The sequence below is a fragment of the Rhipicephalus microplus genome, chromosome 8 (genome assembly GCF_043290135.1).
Source record: "Rhipicephalus microplus isolate Deutch F79 chromosome 8, USDA_Rmic, whole genome shotgun sequence".
NCBI lineage: Eukaryota > Metazoa > Arthropoda > Arachnida > Ixodida > Ixodidae > Rhipicephalus > Rhipicephalus microplus.
Window position 1 is genome coordinate 41,826,748 of NC_134707.1, and position 20,937 is coordinate 41,847,684.

At 42.8% G+C, this 20,937-nt stretch overlaps 1 protein-coding gene across 1 annotated transcript in view; it reads right to left on the reverse strand.

Annotated features, from left to right (window-relative positions):
- Nucleotides 1-20,937, reverse strand: part of LOC119165364 (synaptotagmin-10-like) — a 108,544-nt gene that overhangs the window by 21,864 nt on the left and 65,743 nt on the right. Inside the window, exons 2-4 of the mRNA XM_037417542.2 lie at nt 16,896-17,058; nt 14,202-14,413; nt 12,677-12,867 (exon numbers count right to left, since the gene is read on the reverse strand). Of these exons, the coding sequence (XP_037273439.2) occupies nt 12,677-12,867; nt 14,202-14,413; nt 16,896-17,047 (555 nt within the window). The 5' untranslated portion in view covers nt 17,048-17,058. The remainder of the gene's footprint in view (nt 1-12,676; nt 12,868-14,201; nt 14,414-16,895; nt 17,059-20,937) is intronic.

Consider the following 20,937-nt stretch of genomic DNA (forward strand, 5'->3'; position numbering starts at 1 on the left):
TGAGATCGATATATATAAAAAAAGCAAGCTCTGCCAAGTTTCAGACCACATTTTTGTTTTTCCTGTTTCTTCATAGCAAAGTTCAAATATCGACGCACTCCCCCATGCAAACTGATGGCGTCAAGATTACTATGCTCGCTTTGTTGATTTCTTTGTCAGCCTTGGCCCATTAGATGCACCATTGTGGCTCATCAACTTGAAATTATATGCCTGTAAGTCAATAAATAATAGGTTAATGAGAAACAAACAAATGCAAATTTAGGCTCACCATATAAACGTGAAAACTGTCGGAAGAGAACGCGTATGGGACTTTAGTGAATGCTGTATGAATGCAGTCTTCGTTACCTCGTTGCCGAAAACGAAGTTGTTGTCACTGATTTGCGTGCCTCGTACAACGTACTGCGAAATAAGATGAAAGAATTGTTCCTTCGAACCGGTTAGGCTTCTCTCTTTTTTTTTATAATGGCTGCTGCATTAGCTCATCCTGATTTTATCGTGAAGCGCTGGGTTCTCGCGCTGGTCCATTTTGTTGGGCAGAATCTTTAAAACGTTTGTTAAGAAAACGATTTAAAGAAGTCGTCCTCTTCGAATTGTTACGTATTGACAAGTTATCATCAAAGTTAACACATTTGCTTCGGGCAGTCAGTGGTGGTGACAGGGAAGTACCGAATACTCTGAAGTAAAGGAAATTATTGTTTGAAGGCGTTGCTTTCGGCTACTTTAGCAAACCTGCAGAATACTCACCAATCTGCTTTAAAGCGTCTTGCAGGAACTATTCTTGCATATTAGCAATAAACAGGGTACAAATGTTACCGTGTGCACTGCGGCGGCTTCTCGGAATCGAGCGGCCACCTCAGTTCTTATTTTAAAGCACAGCTGAAGATGTGATCAGTCCAATTCCACACTTTCTCCGTGGCAGAACTCAATTATCGATAAAAAATTGAACTGTATATTAATACACGTCTGACAAAGATTACACTAACTGAATTACGTCATAGGCGATTCTCCCCATTTACTATTGGAGAATAAATATATCGGCGAATAATATACTAAAAAGCAGAATGTTATCACTGGTTTTAGTGACACCATTGAGTAAAGTTACTCTAAGCGTAGGAAATTTAGCGCTAACACACTCACGAGGTGACGCACTCAGGTTTACTCAGGCTCAGTTGAAGCATCGAGTCTGAGCTTGAGTGGGCCCAAGTCAGACGAACGTGGTGATTCAGAGTAAGAGTGAGCAAAAAGCGCAAAATATATTTCTCGAGTGAGCCTGAGAAGGATGAATTTGTTTTTACTTACCTACATGCCACTTGCGTCAGCACCAGCGAAAGCTATGCAAACATTATCGTAAGCATGGTTGCGCATGTACATGATGATAGTCTCAGCAAAATAAATTTTTACCAAGTTGATTCATCAGTGCGAATTCGTGAAAGGGAGATTAGCGCCAATCGACTCGTGATAGTTATTATTAATTGATTGATATGTGGGGTTTAACGTCCCAAAACCACTATATGATTATGAGAGACGCCGTAGTGGAGGGCTCCGGAAATTTAGATCACCTGGGGTTCTTTAACGTGCACCCAAATCTGAGCACATGGGCCTACAACATTTCCGCCTCCATCGGAAATGCAGCCGCCGCAGCCGGGATTGATAGTTATTATTGAACGGTGCAGATTGGTACGAAATGTGCAGTAAAATATTCACACCATATGGCTCTCTTTTTAGTAGTCTGGCGAATGTCTATGGATACCCAAAGCTTTTCTGTGCATACAATCTATCATTATGATTGAACAAGCAACACAGTTACCACGCACCTGAAATCAATAGCGGCCACGAGCAAGCATGGTAAAGAAAGGTGGGAGAGGAAAAAGAAATATAATACTGAACGAACAATGAGAGTTGTAGTGTTACACCGATCAAACGTGCCGCAAGATTTCCCAAGAAGCCATCTCCAATACCTGATGACACATGTGCAGTTTGCAAGCTGTACTTCTGTGTAGCAGAATACTTGCGAAAAGGATGCCCATGTTGCGCAACCTGCACGGGTTGCATCCTTGATGGAGCACTTCGGAAACATTGCTGTTACACTCACGTATACATCGGTATATGCTCGTGGTGCACTGTTTGACAGGCGCTATTTGATACGGCGCTGCCATCTGTCTGACCCGGCAAAGCAGGAACAGCTCGCTTTCTACAAGTGGAATACGGTGTCAAAATCAAACTGCAAGGAGGGCTATGGGAATACGGATAAGTGATCAACCCGATCGTGTTGCAAACGTCTAGTCTCGACAGTTTCCCTAGCGAAAGTTTCTTTCGAGTATGGCAGATGCCGCAATCACCATTGCGAAAATGACCTTTGTGGACAGACCGTTTTTGTTTTTTCTTTCCTCGTCGCATCAATTTACCTAGCGAAGGTTTGTCTCAGTGACGCTATACGCAACCGGAAAGCCTGCACAAACACTGCTGGCAAAAAAGTAACATAGTAACAATGATCATGAAAACAGTTTAGGGTCTAGGATGCGGTCGGTGAACTGAAGTAGCATACAATAATTAAGATAACGAACAATGTAATTTATCAGCCTGCAGGTGGCATAACCTGCGTAACTATGACTATTTGCAGTAACTTTAACTGTGGTAGGACGTAGAATAATCGAAAGTTGTTGGCCTGCGTATGTTGTCAAATGTGCGTGTTGGATAGCCTTCATTGCTCCGCATCTTCGTCAAATTTAACCTGGCTTCTGTATATGTTTGCCAAGCTTTGTCTTTACGGAATCTTTCTTTTTATTTCGTATCGAAATGACTGACAACCTTCTCTCTTTCAAATGTGGTAGCGAGTAAACATTTGAACACATCCTTCTAGATAGATATGTGGAGTTTAACGTCCCAAAACCACCATATGAGAGACGCCGTAGTGGAGGGCTCCGGACATTTCGACCACCTGGGGTTTTTTAACGTGCACCCAAATCTGAGCGCATGGGCCTACAACATGTCCGCCTCTATCGAAAATGCAGCCGCCGCTGCTGGGATTCGATCCCACGACCTGCGGGTGAGCAGCTGAGTACCTTAGCCACTAGACCACCGCAGCGGGGCAACACATCCTTCTGCGACTGTCCTCACTACGATTTGCACAAAATCATTCAAAATCACTCTAGATCCCCTAGAGGACCGACTAATAACGACTCTACTGATTTTATAATGTCCTGAGAAGCATAGTGCGTGGAGTACAATAAGGTGCTGTTGAAACACTTTAAGACAACATACTTGCACATGTGGTTACAGACAAGTGACGAAAGCAGAAACACACTGTGTGTCTGCTCCCTCACTCCATCTGTGTCTCAGTCTTACTGCACAAGTAATTCTAGCTCACCTACCATTTTCCTCGGTGTAAGGTAACATAGCAGTTATTCCAGGTTGGTTACAGTACCTTTCCTATGATTCCTGCTTCTTCTTTTTATTTATGCCCAACAGTTATAACATTACGTATGTTAGCTAAAACCTATTTATTATTGAAATTTGACCCTCCGCCAGTACAGTGTTGCTCTGCCTGTAACAATTTTGCGTAATTGTTACACTATCTTCGAGTAGAGTTTGATTTCACATTCATCTCTACGAATGCCTACCGAGTAGGCTCTTGAAAACACTGCGCAGGAAAAATAACGTGAGCACAAATTCAGCTCGGCACATTTACGTGAGCAGCATCTATTCTAGTAGCACACATTTGAGGGGAAGTTGGCAAATTTTGTTAGAATGAAGTTAGAATGAATGTTAGAATAAACACAGCACATAAAAAAAGCGACTACAATTGCGCAGGTGTCGTCACCTCTTTGTTTGATGTGCTTTGTTTTTCCTTTATGTTTGTGCAATCCTACCTTTATTTTCGCAGGTGTTGTCGTCTCTTTCTTTGAAGTGCTGCGTTCTTTTCGCAATACTCCGTTTCTGAAAGCATGTATTCCATACTATACAATTCTCACAGGTTGAACAGTGACGTGAACACGTTTAACAGAAAGACTGGTATGGGAAATTTCTGAAGATAACTGCGTAATTGTGCTTGGGATCTGGTCGCCAACGGTAATGTTGGCTGAGATGCAAGGATGAAAGCCCACGTTGCGTCAAATAAGACAAAGCGGTGATGGCGATGGTGAAAGCACATGCGTCCCTTAGCCCTAAAGTACGACGTTCAACTTCGTAAACACCGTATTTGCGAAAATCCGAGAGGCCGGGATGTAGATACGATAAGTGAACCGAGAGGCTCACTCATTCATACGACGTCCAGTTGCTGGGGGGTGTTCATATACGTAAAAACTGATCGAAGGACATTTCCCTTTCTCCTTCTGTAACTTCTTCTTGTGCAGTGGTGCCTTTAGACATTGCTGCGAACTGATACACTAAATGTGGTCAACCTTGTCGTGTAGCTCTGTTCAAAGCGCAGAAGTTGTTTTTTGTTTTGTTTTTTTCACTATCAGAACAATCTGCTAAAAGCGTCGTCACTCAATGCGTCAAAGCGTACAGCCAGATGCACTTTTTATTGCGCGGTTGCGCGCTGAATTATTCATCAACCCGCGGTACACACACCAATATTTCTCACTTTGCCGGCTCTTTTATATAAGAGTATATCTCAAAGTCCATTCGCTAAACTGGGCGGAATGTTAGGGCTGGTGTTTCAGAATCGCCTTTACACCAGCTTGGTTATAAAACGCCAACCGTTGCCTGATGTCGTTGCAGGCACAAGAATGCGCAAAATAAGTGAAAAAACAAACAAAGAAACTGTCTGCACCACTGCACTGTAACAGAAAAGCGAAAGGACCGAAAGAGATCGGCAGATCGTTGTGCTCTCGTCTTTATTATCGTGGTTTTCTGATTGCCAACACAGTATAATGTTTTCCATACACCCTAAGTGACATGCTCACGCAACAAACAGCTCTGCGAATGACCGACCCACGACGAGTTCTCCAGTGAGCCCATCATCAAGAGAGTTTGATGACTCACATGAATAAAACAGTTGCGACAACAATCAACGTGAGTTTCGCGGAACCTGAAACGGCGTCGGTATGGGTTAGCAAGAAAACGTAGATTGCTTTTCCCAGATCGAAGGTCAAGCAAGATTACAGTTTGCCGCCGTTTTGCTTATTTCTTGTAGATTTCCACCTAGAAACGGCGTTGAACATGAAGACTGCAAGCGTCAGAGCTGCCAGATGCAATAGGAGCTAAAAAACAAATATCATCACAGGGGATGCCGAGAAAAGAGGCACATACCTCTTAGCCACAGCCAGTCTCGGCCCCTCTAGATCGCCATGCAGTGCCGCAGCATTGCCCCGCTTAAAAAAGACAGCGCCACTCACAGAATATTGCGCGCTATATAGGCGAGCTCAAAGACAAGAAACGTGGGGTGGAAGGTCGTTTTTCAACGTCGTCTTTGTTTCCTTTGAGCTTGCCTATGTAGCGTGAGATATTGTGTGAGTGGCGCTGTCTTTTTTAAACTCGGCCATGCTTCGACACTGCATGACGATTAAGCGGGGGTTATTCTGCTGTGCATATAAGCCTTATATATATATATATATATATATATATATATGGTACAATATGGAAAGTGCACTGTGATATAAACGACTGCCAGAAAAGCAATAGTAACACCCCAGTAGAAAAACTAAACAAGTGAAGAGCGTGCACGAAATACGAACTTAACTACATGAACAGTTAGTGATTGTAAACTAAAGAAAATTTTGGCATCGTTTACAATACTACAATGCAACATGATACCACGTTAAACAGTTTGAAACATAAGATAACACATCTAGAGAGAATGAACAAGAAATAACTACGCAAGCATGAAATGTTCGAGTAGGCGGTAGTGAAAGGCTTTGCGATTTGTGATCGAAGTGATATCACCAGGGAGATCATTCCAAAGCTGGATGGCGTGTGGCAGCGCAGAACAATTAAACGCCTTTGTGTTGCCGAATATGTGCTCGAAACTGCCCCGATTATGGAGCCGCCTAGACATGCGCAGTGGGGTTTTCAAAGGAAGAGAATGAGGCCTGGTGTTTTGAACATATCCATGAAGCAGGCATAAAAGGTAAACACACCAGCGAACCCGAAGAGGGTGCAGCGAAAGTTCGAGTTTTATATATATGGCTTATATGCAGCCGAATAACTTCGTTTGCTGCAAGGCTATGGTATAAAAGTAGGTGCGCTTTCACATAACTGTTTATTTAGCCGATGTTTTAAGATTTCCGTTCTGATCCGCAAAGAAAGCCTGATTTGCATGGATATGACGAAAAACTGTCACTTTCATTGAGTTACGGCATCGACTATTACAATATTTCATGCGTCACGCTGTATTGAGGCTGCTCCTGTTACCTGTTTAACCTTCATCATGTTTTCTTAGGACCGACGCCGTTCGATTGATTCAACCATTCATTTTTCGTTCACTGCCGATGCAGCCTTTCCCTGTGTTGTCGCAGGCATACGGTCCGCGATTATGCGCAGCCTTGTTTGTAGTACGTTTTCATGGAACGAAAACAGGCGACGGAGGAATAATCAGATTTAGAGTGGCACAAGTTTTCTTTTCAATTTCGGCAACATTGTGCTGCTTTTCGATCGCACACTCCTACATAAATACCATGTCGACATTGTGAAAAGATGACGCTCTGAGGGATTTGATTGGCAAAGCTGTTATTCCTTCGCTAACTTTATTACTGTCACCTCATGTTGAGGCGCCCCGCCGCGGTGGTCTAGTGGCTAAGGTACTCGGCTGCTTACCCGCGAGCGCGGGTTCGAATCCCAGCTGCGGCGGCTGCATTTCCGATGGAGGCAGAAATGTTGTAGGCCCGTGTGCTCAGATTTGGGTGCACGTTAAAGAACCCCAGGTGATCGAAATTTCCGGAGCCCTCCACTACGACGTCTCTCATAATTATATAGTGGTTTTGGGACGTTAAACCCCGCATAGCAATCAAATAATCATGTTGAGGCATATCTGGCAAAATACTGATGCGGTATGAAGCATAATAGGCGGGAAACCTTATTTGCATGATTATTCCACGAGACATACGATACGTACTTTCGTAAGGTGTTAAAGGCGAAAACCTGATACGCTTCACGAGTAGAAAACTGTGACCGTCATTGCTGATGACGACACGGGTGGTACCCAAACTTTAACAAAAACAGAAAGGCCCAGAGCTGCCCATTTCTATGGTTCTATGCGCGACAACTGATACAATTCACTTCGTTCGCTTCGTTTTCGGGGAGTGTACACGAATATAAAAAAATAAAAATTGCCCTCGCGTGACTTTTCTTTCTTTGCGAAATTGAGAAACGACGATTGGTTGCGGAACGCATGTGTTTGCGTATACCTATATATTTGTGGTCGATGTTGAAATGGCCAGGATAAGATGCGCAGAGACATCGCGAATTGGCTAAACTTCTCGATGAATGTTAATGGCATTAAAATCTGTCCACGCGTTGTGTTAACTCTGTGGCTAAAATATCGCACTGCGACGCTCGAGAACATGGGTTCGACTCTCGAATTCGGCTGTCGTCTTTCGGTAAACACTTTTAATAACTCAAGAGTTCGCTTTTTTGTGCTTTTAACCGGCCCTGCTAATCACGTCACCTGTTGAACATTTAGTGAAAAGAAGGTCTTAGTCTCACGCGCTCAGTCTTGCCTATTATGCGTAATCACATAAAGAGAGCAAAGAACACATTTTACGCGTCCCAGTGCAAGCTAATTGCGCTTCAACACACTGTTTGCAGTATATCGACCAGTCGCCATTACTTGGGCTAATTGCATCGCAGGACAGGTAGCTTTACAATTATGAAAATAGCTTTAGAGGCCGAGTGTGAAAGTGCCCCTGCACTTGGACTTCTGTCCACGTGAAAAACTTTTTTGTTCAATACTTATCCGGAGTTTCCCTTTATGCTGAGAAAACTGTAACAGTCCAACGTTTTTGGACCGCCAAAACCGGCAGTTTTACGAGAACAAATTTGTTTTATAATCCGAGCAAATATCTAGCAATAAGCGTTTCTTCTTAGAAGCTGTTATGGAAACGTACTCATTATTCTACCTGCAGTCAAATAACTAAAACCAAAAGGCATAGGGAGATTCCGTTTCCACACAAAAGGACACTAAGCGCACCACCAGAACGGCACGAGCCGTCGAGTAATGTGGTGGGTTAATGGCCATGGTGGTTCGGTGAGGTGGTGGTTTAGTAGACGTCACTGACGCATGCTGGTGTGTCACTCATTTGCAGAACCCTTGCTCAATTTACATATTTTCAATGCCATGGTGGTGAAGATTACCTAGCATACTCCAGCCAATCCCCACAAGTGCCAATCAGCCATCCAGCCAATCACCACATGTGGTGATTGGCTGAATGGCAGCAAATCGTGGTTACGTAGACAAGCAGAAAATTGCGCAATATATTCTTCATTGCGATGATTTTATTATTGTTTGAAATATACATTATCAAAACCCAGCTATACCACTGCCCTTAAACAAAGAAATACGTGAGCGTAATATATTTAGCATGTTTTTCAAACACGGAGTCATATTTGGGAATTTCACGTACGCGGCAAAAAAAAAAAAAAAACTGAAAAGAGGAAAATCTGAAATGACTCTGTTATGTCTTAGCAATCATCGTCTTTATTATCATCATCATCAGACTAACTTCGCCCACTGCAGGGCAAAGCCCTCTCCCATGTTTCACCAATCAACCCAGTCCTGTGGTTTCTGTAGCCACGTTATACGTGCTAACTTACTAATCTCATCTGCCCGCATAACTTTCTATCTCTCTCCATCTGCCCACCTAATTTTCTGAAAGTTCAGATGTTCTGATTGCTTTTGCGAGCGTAATGCATTATTAGGTCAAGTTGAAGAGTGGACATTGAGGTGAAGAGACAAATAAGAGGTGTCTGTTGACTGTGGGCAAATTTGTGTCTAGCTTTAATTGAGTTCAAAGCTCCTAAAAGCTATTGCAATACACTAATTGTTTATTTCATAGTTCTTTGTTTTGATTTTGTCTTTTAAACAAAAATGACGGCGGTACGCTTTTGTCGCGCGAACATTACGCAGTGCCGACGCAAAGAACTGCCGAATTAAGCTTTTGATCTTTCCCGACACGGTTAAGCTGACTGCGTCAGAAACTTGTTTTGTCGTTTCTTACAACGCACTGTTCAACGCGTTCGCGTTAACTACAAGGCACGACCAATTACTTAATTGCAAACAAGAGAAAGGTTCACCCTCTCGGCACGGCACCCTTAATTGGGGCCAGTTTACCAGAGGCGGACGTCCAATCAAAGTGCATTGGCTCCGCGACCGCCCCAATTAATTACGATTTCTCAGAAGCAAGCAATAGAGAGTTTATAAGTCGTCGAACCTTAAAAATTTACTACGCCTTGCAGCTATTTTGCAATTAACTCCTGGTTGTTGAAAAAAAAAGAAACACATACTCAGAACGGCTTAAAAAATACTCGTGCTCATTTGGACTTGTAAAACAGGCAAGAAGTATATGTGCCTGAGAGCCATCGCACTATAGTTTTATTGCTTATTCTGACGGCGTTGATTTTATTGCAAGCTGATTGAGTTTCGGACGACTTGAGCCGAGACGCAGTGCTAAGCAACACGAAAAACTGACTGGCAGTTAGCGTCTCGCACGTACTGTTAATGACCTCGTCAAAACAAGCGAACAAACAAATAAACAGCGTGTCGGACTTTAGGGTACTTTGAAAGGCTTTTTGGCAAAATAAAAAAAGATCATCTTGTTCAGGTCTAAATGAAGGTAGTGGAAGTTCTGCGCCATTGCCAGCAAGAAGAAAAATCAACAGCAGGGAGCCAGCCTACGACTTTTCAAGGTCGCATATTCGGTCCCTCTCCATGGCAGGCTAGGTTTTTTTGCACTTTTAATTGATTTAGCTCCCTTCTGCATTACTCGGCATTGTCATTTCTTTGCATTCTGGTAAATGTTGCGTTTAACACAAAACTACCCCTAAAGTTTCCACTTCTTTCGTTTAAGTTGTTTGGCTCAAGGTTTGATCCTCCCGACAACATCCAGAATCACCGGACTAGACCAACTAAGCCGTACGTCGAAGACTTAGACAGGCACTAAGACAAATGGCCGGTCAGCTCGAACTCCAACTGAAATATGTATTCATTGCATTGTGAGAGGAGACTCGGTGGATATTCATACGTCTTGCGTAGTGCCCGGCCAGCTACAGAAGCTTGTTTTCCGAAACTAGACGAGTAGTCTTACACGAGGCAAAAGAGAGACAGAGAAAACTTTATTTGCGCATAATGCGGAGCATTACAAATAATTGGGCCCTATTCCAGGGCTCCGCTGGCCCTAGCCATCATCTCTACCCTTCGGACCAGCCAACACTGATCAGCAATGGATGAGCTGGACAGAACTGCCTCCCACTGTTCTTATGTGTTGTTCATGTTGGGGTCTTCTTTATTGCGATGTGTACCCTCCTACGTCATGTGAAACAGAGTTAGTGGCCCCGCACCACGGGCATACTATATCTCTATATGCTGTGGGGTAGAATACATGTAGCCTGTATAAGTTCGTGTATGTGTTTGTTCGTATTCTGCGTAATGCCACCAATTCCCTTGCTGTGAGGTTCGTATGCGGTGCTAGATACAGTTTTCTATTGTCCCTGTAATACGGAAGAATTGTACCAAAGTTAGGGTCTAGGGGCGTTGTATCCTCTATTGCAGTGTGCAAAGAAGCTCGGTGATTTGTGAAGCCTCGAGCTACTTAATCTGCAAACTGGTTGCCGGTGAGGTCCTCGTGCCCTGGCACCCATATAATGGTTTTGGCGCATTCAATTGGAAAGTCCGCACGAGGCAAATTCACCAGGATTTTATTGCTAATAATCGGAAGCATTAACCGAATGAGAGCTTCAGCGAGGCAGGCGTAAGGCTGATGCATGTGCCCAGCTACTTCACTTAATGCGTGATCCGATTTGCAAGAGCATTCCACGCCGAGTCTCTTGCAGTATATATGAAATGCCGCAGCTTTAACATCGTAACACTCGCTTCATTTAGTGTTTAGCAAACACTTTAGCAAATATTAAAGATGCGAGTTGTTTGTACGCTGGTGATCGCATAATCACAGAGCACTTTTGATTACTCATTTTGTTTGTTTGTTTATTTGTTTGTGTGTTAACGACCTCGTATCCCATTACCTATGTTGAGACTGCAGGTTTAGACTCTGCTTAGTTTCTCTGTTATATATTATATCTGAGTAAAATCAAAACACCGCTGAACACCAAGAAGCACTGCTTCAATACGAAGAGTAAAATATCGTGGCTACTTCTTTTGTGAAGCTGCGTCTTTTGCTTTGATACAAGCGAAACTGAAGTATTTACCTACAGAATCGGTCCGAATCTCATCCTTATTAAGTCATGTCTCCTTGGGAATTCATATGCAGTCTGAATGCATTCTGTTTTGTCGGTCTGTGGGGCCTTTGAAACTGTACGGAAACACAGAATTACAGGAGTCCTATATGGAACGCTATTCTATCCTTCACTCTCGTGCAACATCAATGCCCTAATACTTTTTACGCACTAGTAATAATAACGAGAACTGAACCCTGTGTTTTATTCAGCGCAGTGCAGTGAAACATTTTTTCGTAGATTTTTGGTAGTTTCATTCCTTTCCAAACTGTTTCCGCCATGCCTTACAGATTGGATCACCACCTACAGCGTCAAGGTTAAAAGGCGTGGTCCCTTGTCTCCACCACAACGTCACAATGCCCTTGGTACCAGGGGAGGCTCCATCACTTCGACCCGGAGTGCATCCAGCACGCCACGTTGCGTGTTAGGTTAATTCCCTGCACCCATTTTAGCACGTTTTATTTCTTTATCGCAGTGCACATCTTATTAGTCCTTCCATGTACTGCCTCGCTGTTCGCCGGTGAACATGTCTTTCTCACACCTAGAAGACCTGCTTTCACTACTAAACTGCTTGTAGGCCCCAAATCTACATACATTTTTTTATAAAGGCGAAATCCTTCAGCACAAGTGTGACTGTCGGCGTTCTATTGTGCTGGTGCCAACGCGAGTAATGAAATAGAAACTATAATGCCGTGACGACGTGACATAGTGGCGCCATCACGATGCCACAAGTTAGAAAACTTGGGACATCCTCATTACGTTACCATAGCGTGACGCCACCACCCATGAGATCATTCCTTAGTCGAGGGTGGGCTGGTCACGGAGATAGTGCAAAACCAGACGAGGGGCAGAAAACTTACAGTGACTCTAATTTTGGAGGCAATGCCAATCCACGTTCTGTGAAGAAAGCTTGCATTGACTTCGATCCTAAAGGCAATGCCAGTCCACGTTAAGCACAGAAAGTTTGCAATGGCTCCGGTCTTGAAGGCAACGCCAATCCACGTTAGGCACAGAAAATCGACTATGATCTTGAAGGCAATGCCAATCCACGTTAAGCGAAGAAAGCTTGCCGTGACTCCGCCCTTGGAGGCAATTCCAGTGCCCGTTAGGCGGAAAAGGCTTGCGGAGGGTTGTTCAAGTAATCAATACATTCACCGAGATAAAAACGAGGAGGATGGCATTCACCTTCGATTTGTCTTAGACCAGTGCACCAAAGCCTCTGCGAGTTTTTTTTTTCATTCACGCTTTGTGATCTAAGCAGAAATTAAGACGTGCGAAAAGACGAACTCACTTTGACGACGAGTCCTTCCAAGTCGATGTCGTATTTGAGTGTGAAGTGCAGTTTGCCGCAAGTCATCGCCTGCGCCGCCAGTTCGGTGGAGTCCCGTCTGGACTCCCCGGAAGTGAGGCCCTCTTGGTCGTACAGCTCGGGCTGTATCGCTCCCACCGTGCCGTGGTTCTCACGCTGTTGCATGTTGCACACTGCTCGACAGAATACATGCAAAGAGGCACAACAAAATTCCTCTAATGCATCATAAGCTCAGGAAATAATAAAGAATACCGCTAAGAACAGCTATGTATTTTTGTATGTCGTGTGCATAAGATTGTTACCTTTGAAGTTACGCAACGATCAGTCATGCTACTCTTTGATCAAACCTGCCTTTTGCGCCACTGAAAACTACGTCATCATAAACTTACGTAAGCGAAAAAGTTGCAGCAATCAGGCGTGAAGGTCATAGAGGAAAAACAATAACTGCAAATCTTGCTGCTGCTAGAAGCCCGGGTCGAATCTTGTCTGGGAGGATTATGAGTAAGACTAGCACATTTGCGTTTTTTTTCGTGGCGTGCATTGCCCATATCATGAACATAATTTGAAAAGAGCCATCCACTCTGCACAGGAATTTTCCACAGTTACGCGAGATCATGAGGATATCCGAATTTGAATGTCAACCAATCGAACATAATGGAATTACGCTTACGGGGAATGCGCCAAGAGCGTGACAGTGAGAGAGATAATGCAAAGAAACGGAAGAACAATTTACCGTTGGCCTTCGACGGCCGCACTGTAGCCACAGTGAAGGCGCAGCAAATATCCCAGTGTTTCATCTCACTATAAGTGTCGAACATGCGGCTCATACAATTTGTTTTCGCGATACGAGGGCATTCGCGTTCGTAACTTCAGCTTCGATGCGAAACTACGGGCTTACAAACAAAGAGTCGAGGTGGTGTTTCTTTTTTTCTATTTGTGTTTAGAATAAATTGAGCTTTTTTGTCACCTTTTCTCTCTCTTTCGCTCAATAAAGGCGGGATAATTTCAAAATACTCACATCTGACTAATTTACTCACACAAAAAGGGTACGCTAAACCACAAAACATTTTTAACTTAACCGATAGCTCTCATACGAAATATCAAAACGATGTCAACCTTATCGCGGCCATGATGAGGTTAATGACAAATACAACAAAATATTATCGTATTGCTGGTTTCATTTGTCTTGGACAAAACTTTATATGTCGTGCAAGACGCATCAAATAAAAACAATTACAGCATATCTATGAAGTGAGAGATGATAGTGAGGTGCAGCGTCCGTCCGTCTGTCTGTCCGTAGATATGCTGTTCTGACTACGCCGGAGGGACGGATTGTCCTAGACCATAAGGAGCTTCGCCCCTGAAAAACTCATGCAGAAAAACGTAAGAAAACTTCACTGATTGGGAACAAGGTCGTTCGCCAACTCAGTGTTGTGTATATGCGTGTACGCCTCCTGACTGTGTAGTAGTGTTGTCAAACCGAGCGTTTTTGCCCACGCTTAATTACCTTCAAAGGGCACCGTAGTGGATAGGTCAAGACGGTGCGACAGTTGCCTCTGAAAAGTCAGATGACGGGTAGGCACTGCCGGAAGGGTAATCTGCCGCAAGGGGGCCACCTTCTTGGCGACGGCATCCTGAGTCCCATCGTTGACAACTTCCGTCATCTCGGGAAGGCTGTGGCTGATTGTTATCGACGGTACGTTGCCAGAACTGGGAGACCTGAAAACACGCACATACGCACACACAAAATAAAACAAACAAGAGCCCCTGTTAGCGTGGTATTGGTGGACTGCAATATAAATAGTGAACCTCAGAGCCAAGAACCTGACCATGCAATAATAATAACGCAATGAACTGGTGCCTTTGAATGATCATGTTTTAGATACCGAGTTAATTATTTAGAATAAAGATGTGCCAGCTTATTCAACAGCAAGTTCTTCGTGACAGACTGCTTTGCTGAAGACAGCATGCTAAGTTATTCTGGATGAATCTTACACTAATTGGTTGAAGCACTGTACCCTTATTGGTATCTGCAAGTGTCAAGACAACTATTGCTATTTACTAGGAAATACAAGTGAATAATGGTCTTTATTAGCAGAAATCTTGATTTATGCTTCTTAATGCGTTTCACTTACTACACTGCAGCTCCCTTATAAATAGCACACCAAGGATTTCAAGGCGCTTTTGACGAATATAGGTACGCCTATGAAAATGACGGTTTGAGAACTTTATTATAGATTGCCTTTCAATGCGCAGTGTACAACCTTATTTCAGCTGCTAACACAAGAGACTGGCAGGTATGCCAACTTCTGATGTGACGTTATCTTCCCGTTTCCCCTTCCGTTCTCCCAAGCCCTTCTGCTGTCCACTTCCGAGTTTTATGTTTGCTTACGTTTTTCGTTAATGCTTTGAGACAGGCAATCCACCTCATGTACGCCGAAATATTTGACAATAGAGTTAGGCAGCTTTCGCCAAAACTATTTATTTGCACTTTCTGTGTCGTGCGCTCTGGCTATAACTTCTTTAACATCCATGATATTTCGGCAAGCCAAAAACTTTCAGCTGTTCCTATCAGTAACTTTAAACCACACCGGAAGCGTGAAGATGTGACAAATTGGATAATAGGACCATTTGTATGACCATCAAAGTGTTAAAATAATTCGTATAGTATGCAACGCCAGCGCTTTTAAGTTCAAGATCATTGATAAATGTTTCATCGTGTTTGCCCGTTCGAACAGAGCATACAATAATGGCGTCTTCACTTTAGTTTAGAGGCGCTCAACACAAACTAAACTGATGTCATTGTAGCATTGATGATCTCTGCGCAAAGTCAGTGCATTTACCTCATCCGATCTTTGTGCGGTAAATTTTTCAAGCATTCAAGGAGGACTACTTTCTTGAGATTTTATTGTTATATCCTTCTACGGTAAGATAAAGCACTACTGCTCGACTATTTCTGCAAAAAACAGTCAGTACATCGAGTCACCAAACATTTACTCCAGTTACAGTAACTATTAAAGTAACCTATATTTAGATTTCACGCGTCTTTACTGTTTCTACATACACTTTCGGTGAATTGTTCCTGCCATTCACTTTACCCTATTGACCTACATTGCATATGTACTTGTTTATAATGGCTGAAAATTCTGGCGTCTTAAGAATACAGTAAAAAACAACCTTTAACATTATTATCATGCATTGTTTAGGATCGAGGTGTCACGCGTGTAATTTCGATTCGCTGTCTGTCTTTATGAATCTAATGGATGCTCGGTAGTTTAAGTATATACCTGCTGTTTTTACATTATTGTCAGCCTACGGTCTGAGACGCCGTGAAGCCCTCTTGTGCAGCCTTCATGCCGAAACATCTTTACTTGCTTTGAATCATGACTCCTTTATATTGAATTTTTATTTGAAATTAGTAGCACAGTTAACATAACTGCATATTCACCTCAAAGACTTTTTAAAACGCAGGGTAGCAAACCGGCTGCCTATAGGCTGGTTAACCTCCTTGCCTTTTTTTCTCTCTATTTTCCTTCCTTCCTTCCATTTTGATCAATTGCAAATAAATAAAATTAACGTAAGTGATGAGTTAGTATTCAAAGCTATTGGACGTGCTTGAGTAAAATACAATGTGTTTCACAGCAAGATTTGTATTCACATGTAAATCATTGCCTAAGTTCTGTACTTTTTGTCGGGGCATATTCCTTGGTAACCTTAATTGAACGACACAGAAATAATATGCGATTGTTACCTGCTTGAAGCGAGCCACATTAAACTGTTGAAAAAACAAACAAGATTTTTGAACCCCCTGCCAAAACGCCTCATTTCTAACATCTGGCAAAAGGTATGTATGTAACGAAATTGTTCGATGAGCATTCATACAGAGGATCTTTAGGCTACAAGAATGTTTATTTACCATTAGCTCAGTCTTTTCAGCGTCTTCCTAAATTGAAAAATTGAAATTGATAAATTGAAAATTGATAAATTGTAAACGTAAGCCTCGTGTCCACGTAAGGACGCCGTGCGGCGTATGAAAACTCTTCCTTTCTTTTTCAAAAAAATATAAAACCTTCAAGCTTTGAGCTTTAAAATATTCGTAACGACACTTTTGTGATGTTATGAATAGAAAACATTCTTTCAGCGTGTTTGCCAAAATGATACAAAGTAGTGGGAAAAAATGATCTGTTGCATTCATCATGACCTTGGGGCAATCTTGACGTGAACGGGACTGTCGTTGAGCACTTTCGGCTTGAACTGGAGGTTGTCGTACAGCCGTCGGTACGTCAGGTATGTCACCACGAGCACGACGGCGAACACAAATATAGCCGCCAGCAGCAGGAGAAGAAGGGACATGTCCGCGGGTTCTGCGCCGACAAAAACAAAAGATTCACTTTTATCTTTTCAGGTGATCAGGGGAGTTAATTCATAAAATAATCACAGAGGGACACGCATCTTGCCACGAGGAGCATTTTCTGTTTGATAAATACGGGTTTTTTTGTTTTCACTGAATTTAAATAGGAATGAAAGTTATGATTGGACGTGAAACAATAAAACGGAAAAAGAGCGTGAGATCCGAGCTTGCGTAAACGCTTTATTCTATTGATTCTGCTCTGATTCGATTGAGAGGCTGTTGTTATTTGAATGACGAGCCAACGGGTAATCAGCGAAGGTAAACAATATAAAATAAACAGGCATTACAAAGTTGAATGCACTATGATCAACTGTCAAGCAATGAAATTAGACGGCATTTCAAAATGTAAATGGGTGGCGGGCACTTGCAAGGTGTGGCCCATAGTCTAAACACCAGTGTACCCTGGACTACCCAGACCCACTCAGGATTTACTCTAATGCTGGCAATCGACAAGCCGAATCAGTTGCCGAGTCCAGTAGATGCATGATAAACGCAGATAAATGTTCAGAAGCACCGAATCAGTTGCTGTCCTTCAAAGAAACTGCATTGGCGTGAACACGAGAATGTCCGCGATTGTTTTTACACCTGTGTCGTTACTTGCTTTTTTTTCTTAGTTATGACTTGCTTCACTTTTTTAGGATACACACGGCAAATGGAACGATGTTTCGGTTTCTGTACATACAAAGTGATTTAGCGCTTCGTGCGAGCATGCATTTTAGGCTTTTGAACGCATTTTGTGATTAAGGGCGTAATTATTATACTTCTGTAAAGTTACTTGCGTGCAACAAATTTTCAGGGTTGTTTGCGCTAAAAAGTTTTGTTTCTCTTCCATTTTAGCAACGCCCGAATGGCCCTAACTCACAAATTATACAAGAAGTTGCCGTAAACACTTTACGCCTATATAAAAGAACAAGCTGGAAGGTATATAAAATGTGCCTAACTCAAAAAGAAAGAGGGACTGCGGATGATCAGAAATAGAAAGATAATTTGCGTAATAAATGGGCACGAAAGACGGCATAAAATGCACAGTATAACAGGACAACTTATCCTTTCATTCGCAACTATCTCACCAACTTGCTCTAACAAAAAGCACTACCAAGTGAAATTAGAATGATCAGAATGAGGGAGCACAATATATTTAGGGAAGATGCGCAAAATAGTCGAACAACAGTATTCAGTACCACCGTCGTTCTAACCTCAATATATTTTCCACCTAATCGCACTGAAATTGGTTAAACAATGAACGTCCTGATGAAGTGAAATCATTGATGAGTGCGAAAACACATAGCTCTCGTGCTGCTTACCTGCACTTTTCAGAAAAAAGTGAGGCCAGTCAGCGCGTTTTCATTCGGCAGAGACTGGTGCCTGGTGTAATGCCAAGGCAAATGAGTAATTGTCTGCTAATTACTGAGTTAACAAAAACGACTAGGAACACGCTACCGGCCTATTAAAATCACTTTCTGAAACCGTAACGATGTTTCAGCGTTAGAGGGAGAAGTAAAAAAAAATGCGGTGTAGGTTCAGGCATTCTCGAGAATGGCGGGAGGTTATGCGCTACACGCAGTGAAAACACCACGCTCGAGGCAATTGCCACTGCGGACTAAACACAATTACCGCCAACCGTAACTGTAGTCTTGTATCTTTAATAGGTTTAGCGAGACTCTCGGCCTGGCTTTCAGGTTAAATAAATTAGTCATTTCACTGTTTTTTTTCTGCCATTTTGCGCACGGTCAAAGGTGATGGTTCGGAAACTTGGAATGTGCTTACGTCAAGTAAGTTCATTGCGGTAGGTATTTAGGTACGCGAGGGCCAAAGAGCCCACTAACAGTACGTATCTATTGACGCATAATTTTTCCAGCATCGATTGCGCAAATTATAACTCACTGTTGGAGCCTACCGTGTTGTAAATATGTAGAAACAATTGCGTCTTATGTGGAAGCGATTGTTAACGCACTTGCACAATATATGCCATTTAATAAAACTTCAAGTGGATGCCAGGTATACACTGTATTATAATAGACGAAGCATGCGCTATTCTTCTTTTATTATTCATGGTCAGAATGCAATCAGATCAGGCGTTTCTTTTTATTCCGGTCTAACTGACTTGCTGTTGAAAAGATTAGATTTTCATTCAATTGGCTGTTGCATTGCTATAAGTACTGCAGTACAAAAAAGATGCTGCAAAAGAGTGAACAAGTAAAAAAAAACATGCGGTAAACTTACAAAAAAAAAACTGGCATAGACGCACAGAGTTCGCGTTCAGGAGCCGAGCTTCCAACACAGTATTCACTCGAATACATGTCTTTCCACAATCTACGAGCGGTACACAAACATACGCATCATTTTGTATATTGATATGCATTACTCTCCATCACAGGTGCTAATTTAGTGTGGTTTCTGGTGCACAGCCTTGAGAAGGCTCCAACCTTTTGCTGAAGATGATTTTCAGGCCACAATTTGGGCAGTACAATTTGTGTAATGTGAGAGGGTGCACGTTGCCTTATACGTATTTTAAATTTATCATCTCCACCACAAATTATGTTGAGAGTATGAGATCTCGCTGACTCTGATTTTTTTTTGCATCGTGCTTTTCGGAAACTATCTGCCTGCATCTTCCTAGGCTGCTCAGTAAGTGCGTTACCAGAGTTTCACGCTCTTGTTTAATCTTCATAGAATAATCGCCCATCTTACATACGCATAGTGCCAGGACTATACTTATTGACGTGGTGTGCTTCTCCAGAATTGTTTTCCAAAACACTCCACGCGCCGCCTGCAGGCCAAGCTTGGCACAACACCTCCTAGCTGGGGCCTCCATAAACTGAAATGTGATTACGGCTGTCTCCCTATTTCGCATGCAAGTATTCGCGTCTCAAGAGCCCTTGACGCATGCTTTCAGCAGGATTGTTTATTCATCGTGTAAAGTGCAATGACGCACTAAGTGCAAGGCAAATTTGCACGGCAGGCGTCTAACGCCATGAACAACAGAACGGCATGAGTAGAACTAAGTGCTTTGAGTAAGGGCTGGAGGATCAACAGGATTGCACCGGGAAATTGAGGTGGCTTTTTATGGCGCTTTTACGCTGACTAAGTTATGCACGAATGGTTGCAAGGAACTTTCAAAGACTTGAGAAGCTAACGTTGTTAACGCATGATATTGATTTCGCATTGCTCGGAAAAAAGAAAACAATGAACAAAGACAAGTGAAGATGCTAAACATATTGGTTACTCCTCCCCACGTTTGCTCTAAAACACAGCCTCTCATTATTTTCTCAAGACAACTCGAAGACGACCGCCAACTTCATTTTCTTCTCAACCCATACCATTGATTCTCTCCTTCCTCAAACTTTACGTATTCAACATGTTTGCGCAGAGATTGACGACATTGAAAGCTTTCTGCATCCAAAGTACTCGCGCACTGCCTCAGAGATCATAGCCATTGGCAGCTTTCTGCATGCAACGTGTTCGCGCACTGCCTCAGGAACCGCAGGCATTGAAAGCTTTCCGCATACAGCGTGCTCTCGCACTGCCTCAGAGATCGTATGCATTGGAAGTTTTCTGCGCCTCAGATGGTTCTGCAGGGCCTCTGGGATCGACCCTTCTTAGACCAACCCACTACGTCATTTGATGACGTCAAGACTACAACAGAAAATTCGCCAACCAGTGACATTGCAGGGTGAAGGCATTGCGTGATGATTGTTCGTATCAATTGTGTTGACGAAGACGCCGACGGTCACTTGTAGCACTTCACATAAAAAAAAAAAAAAAGATCAGCCGACGATTGCGATGTAGCCTAATTCAAATTCTGAGTGAAGCTTCATGTTGGGGCAAGGCC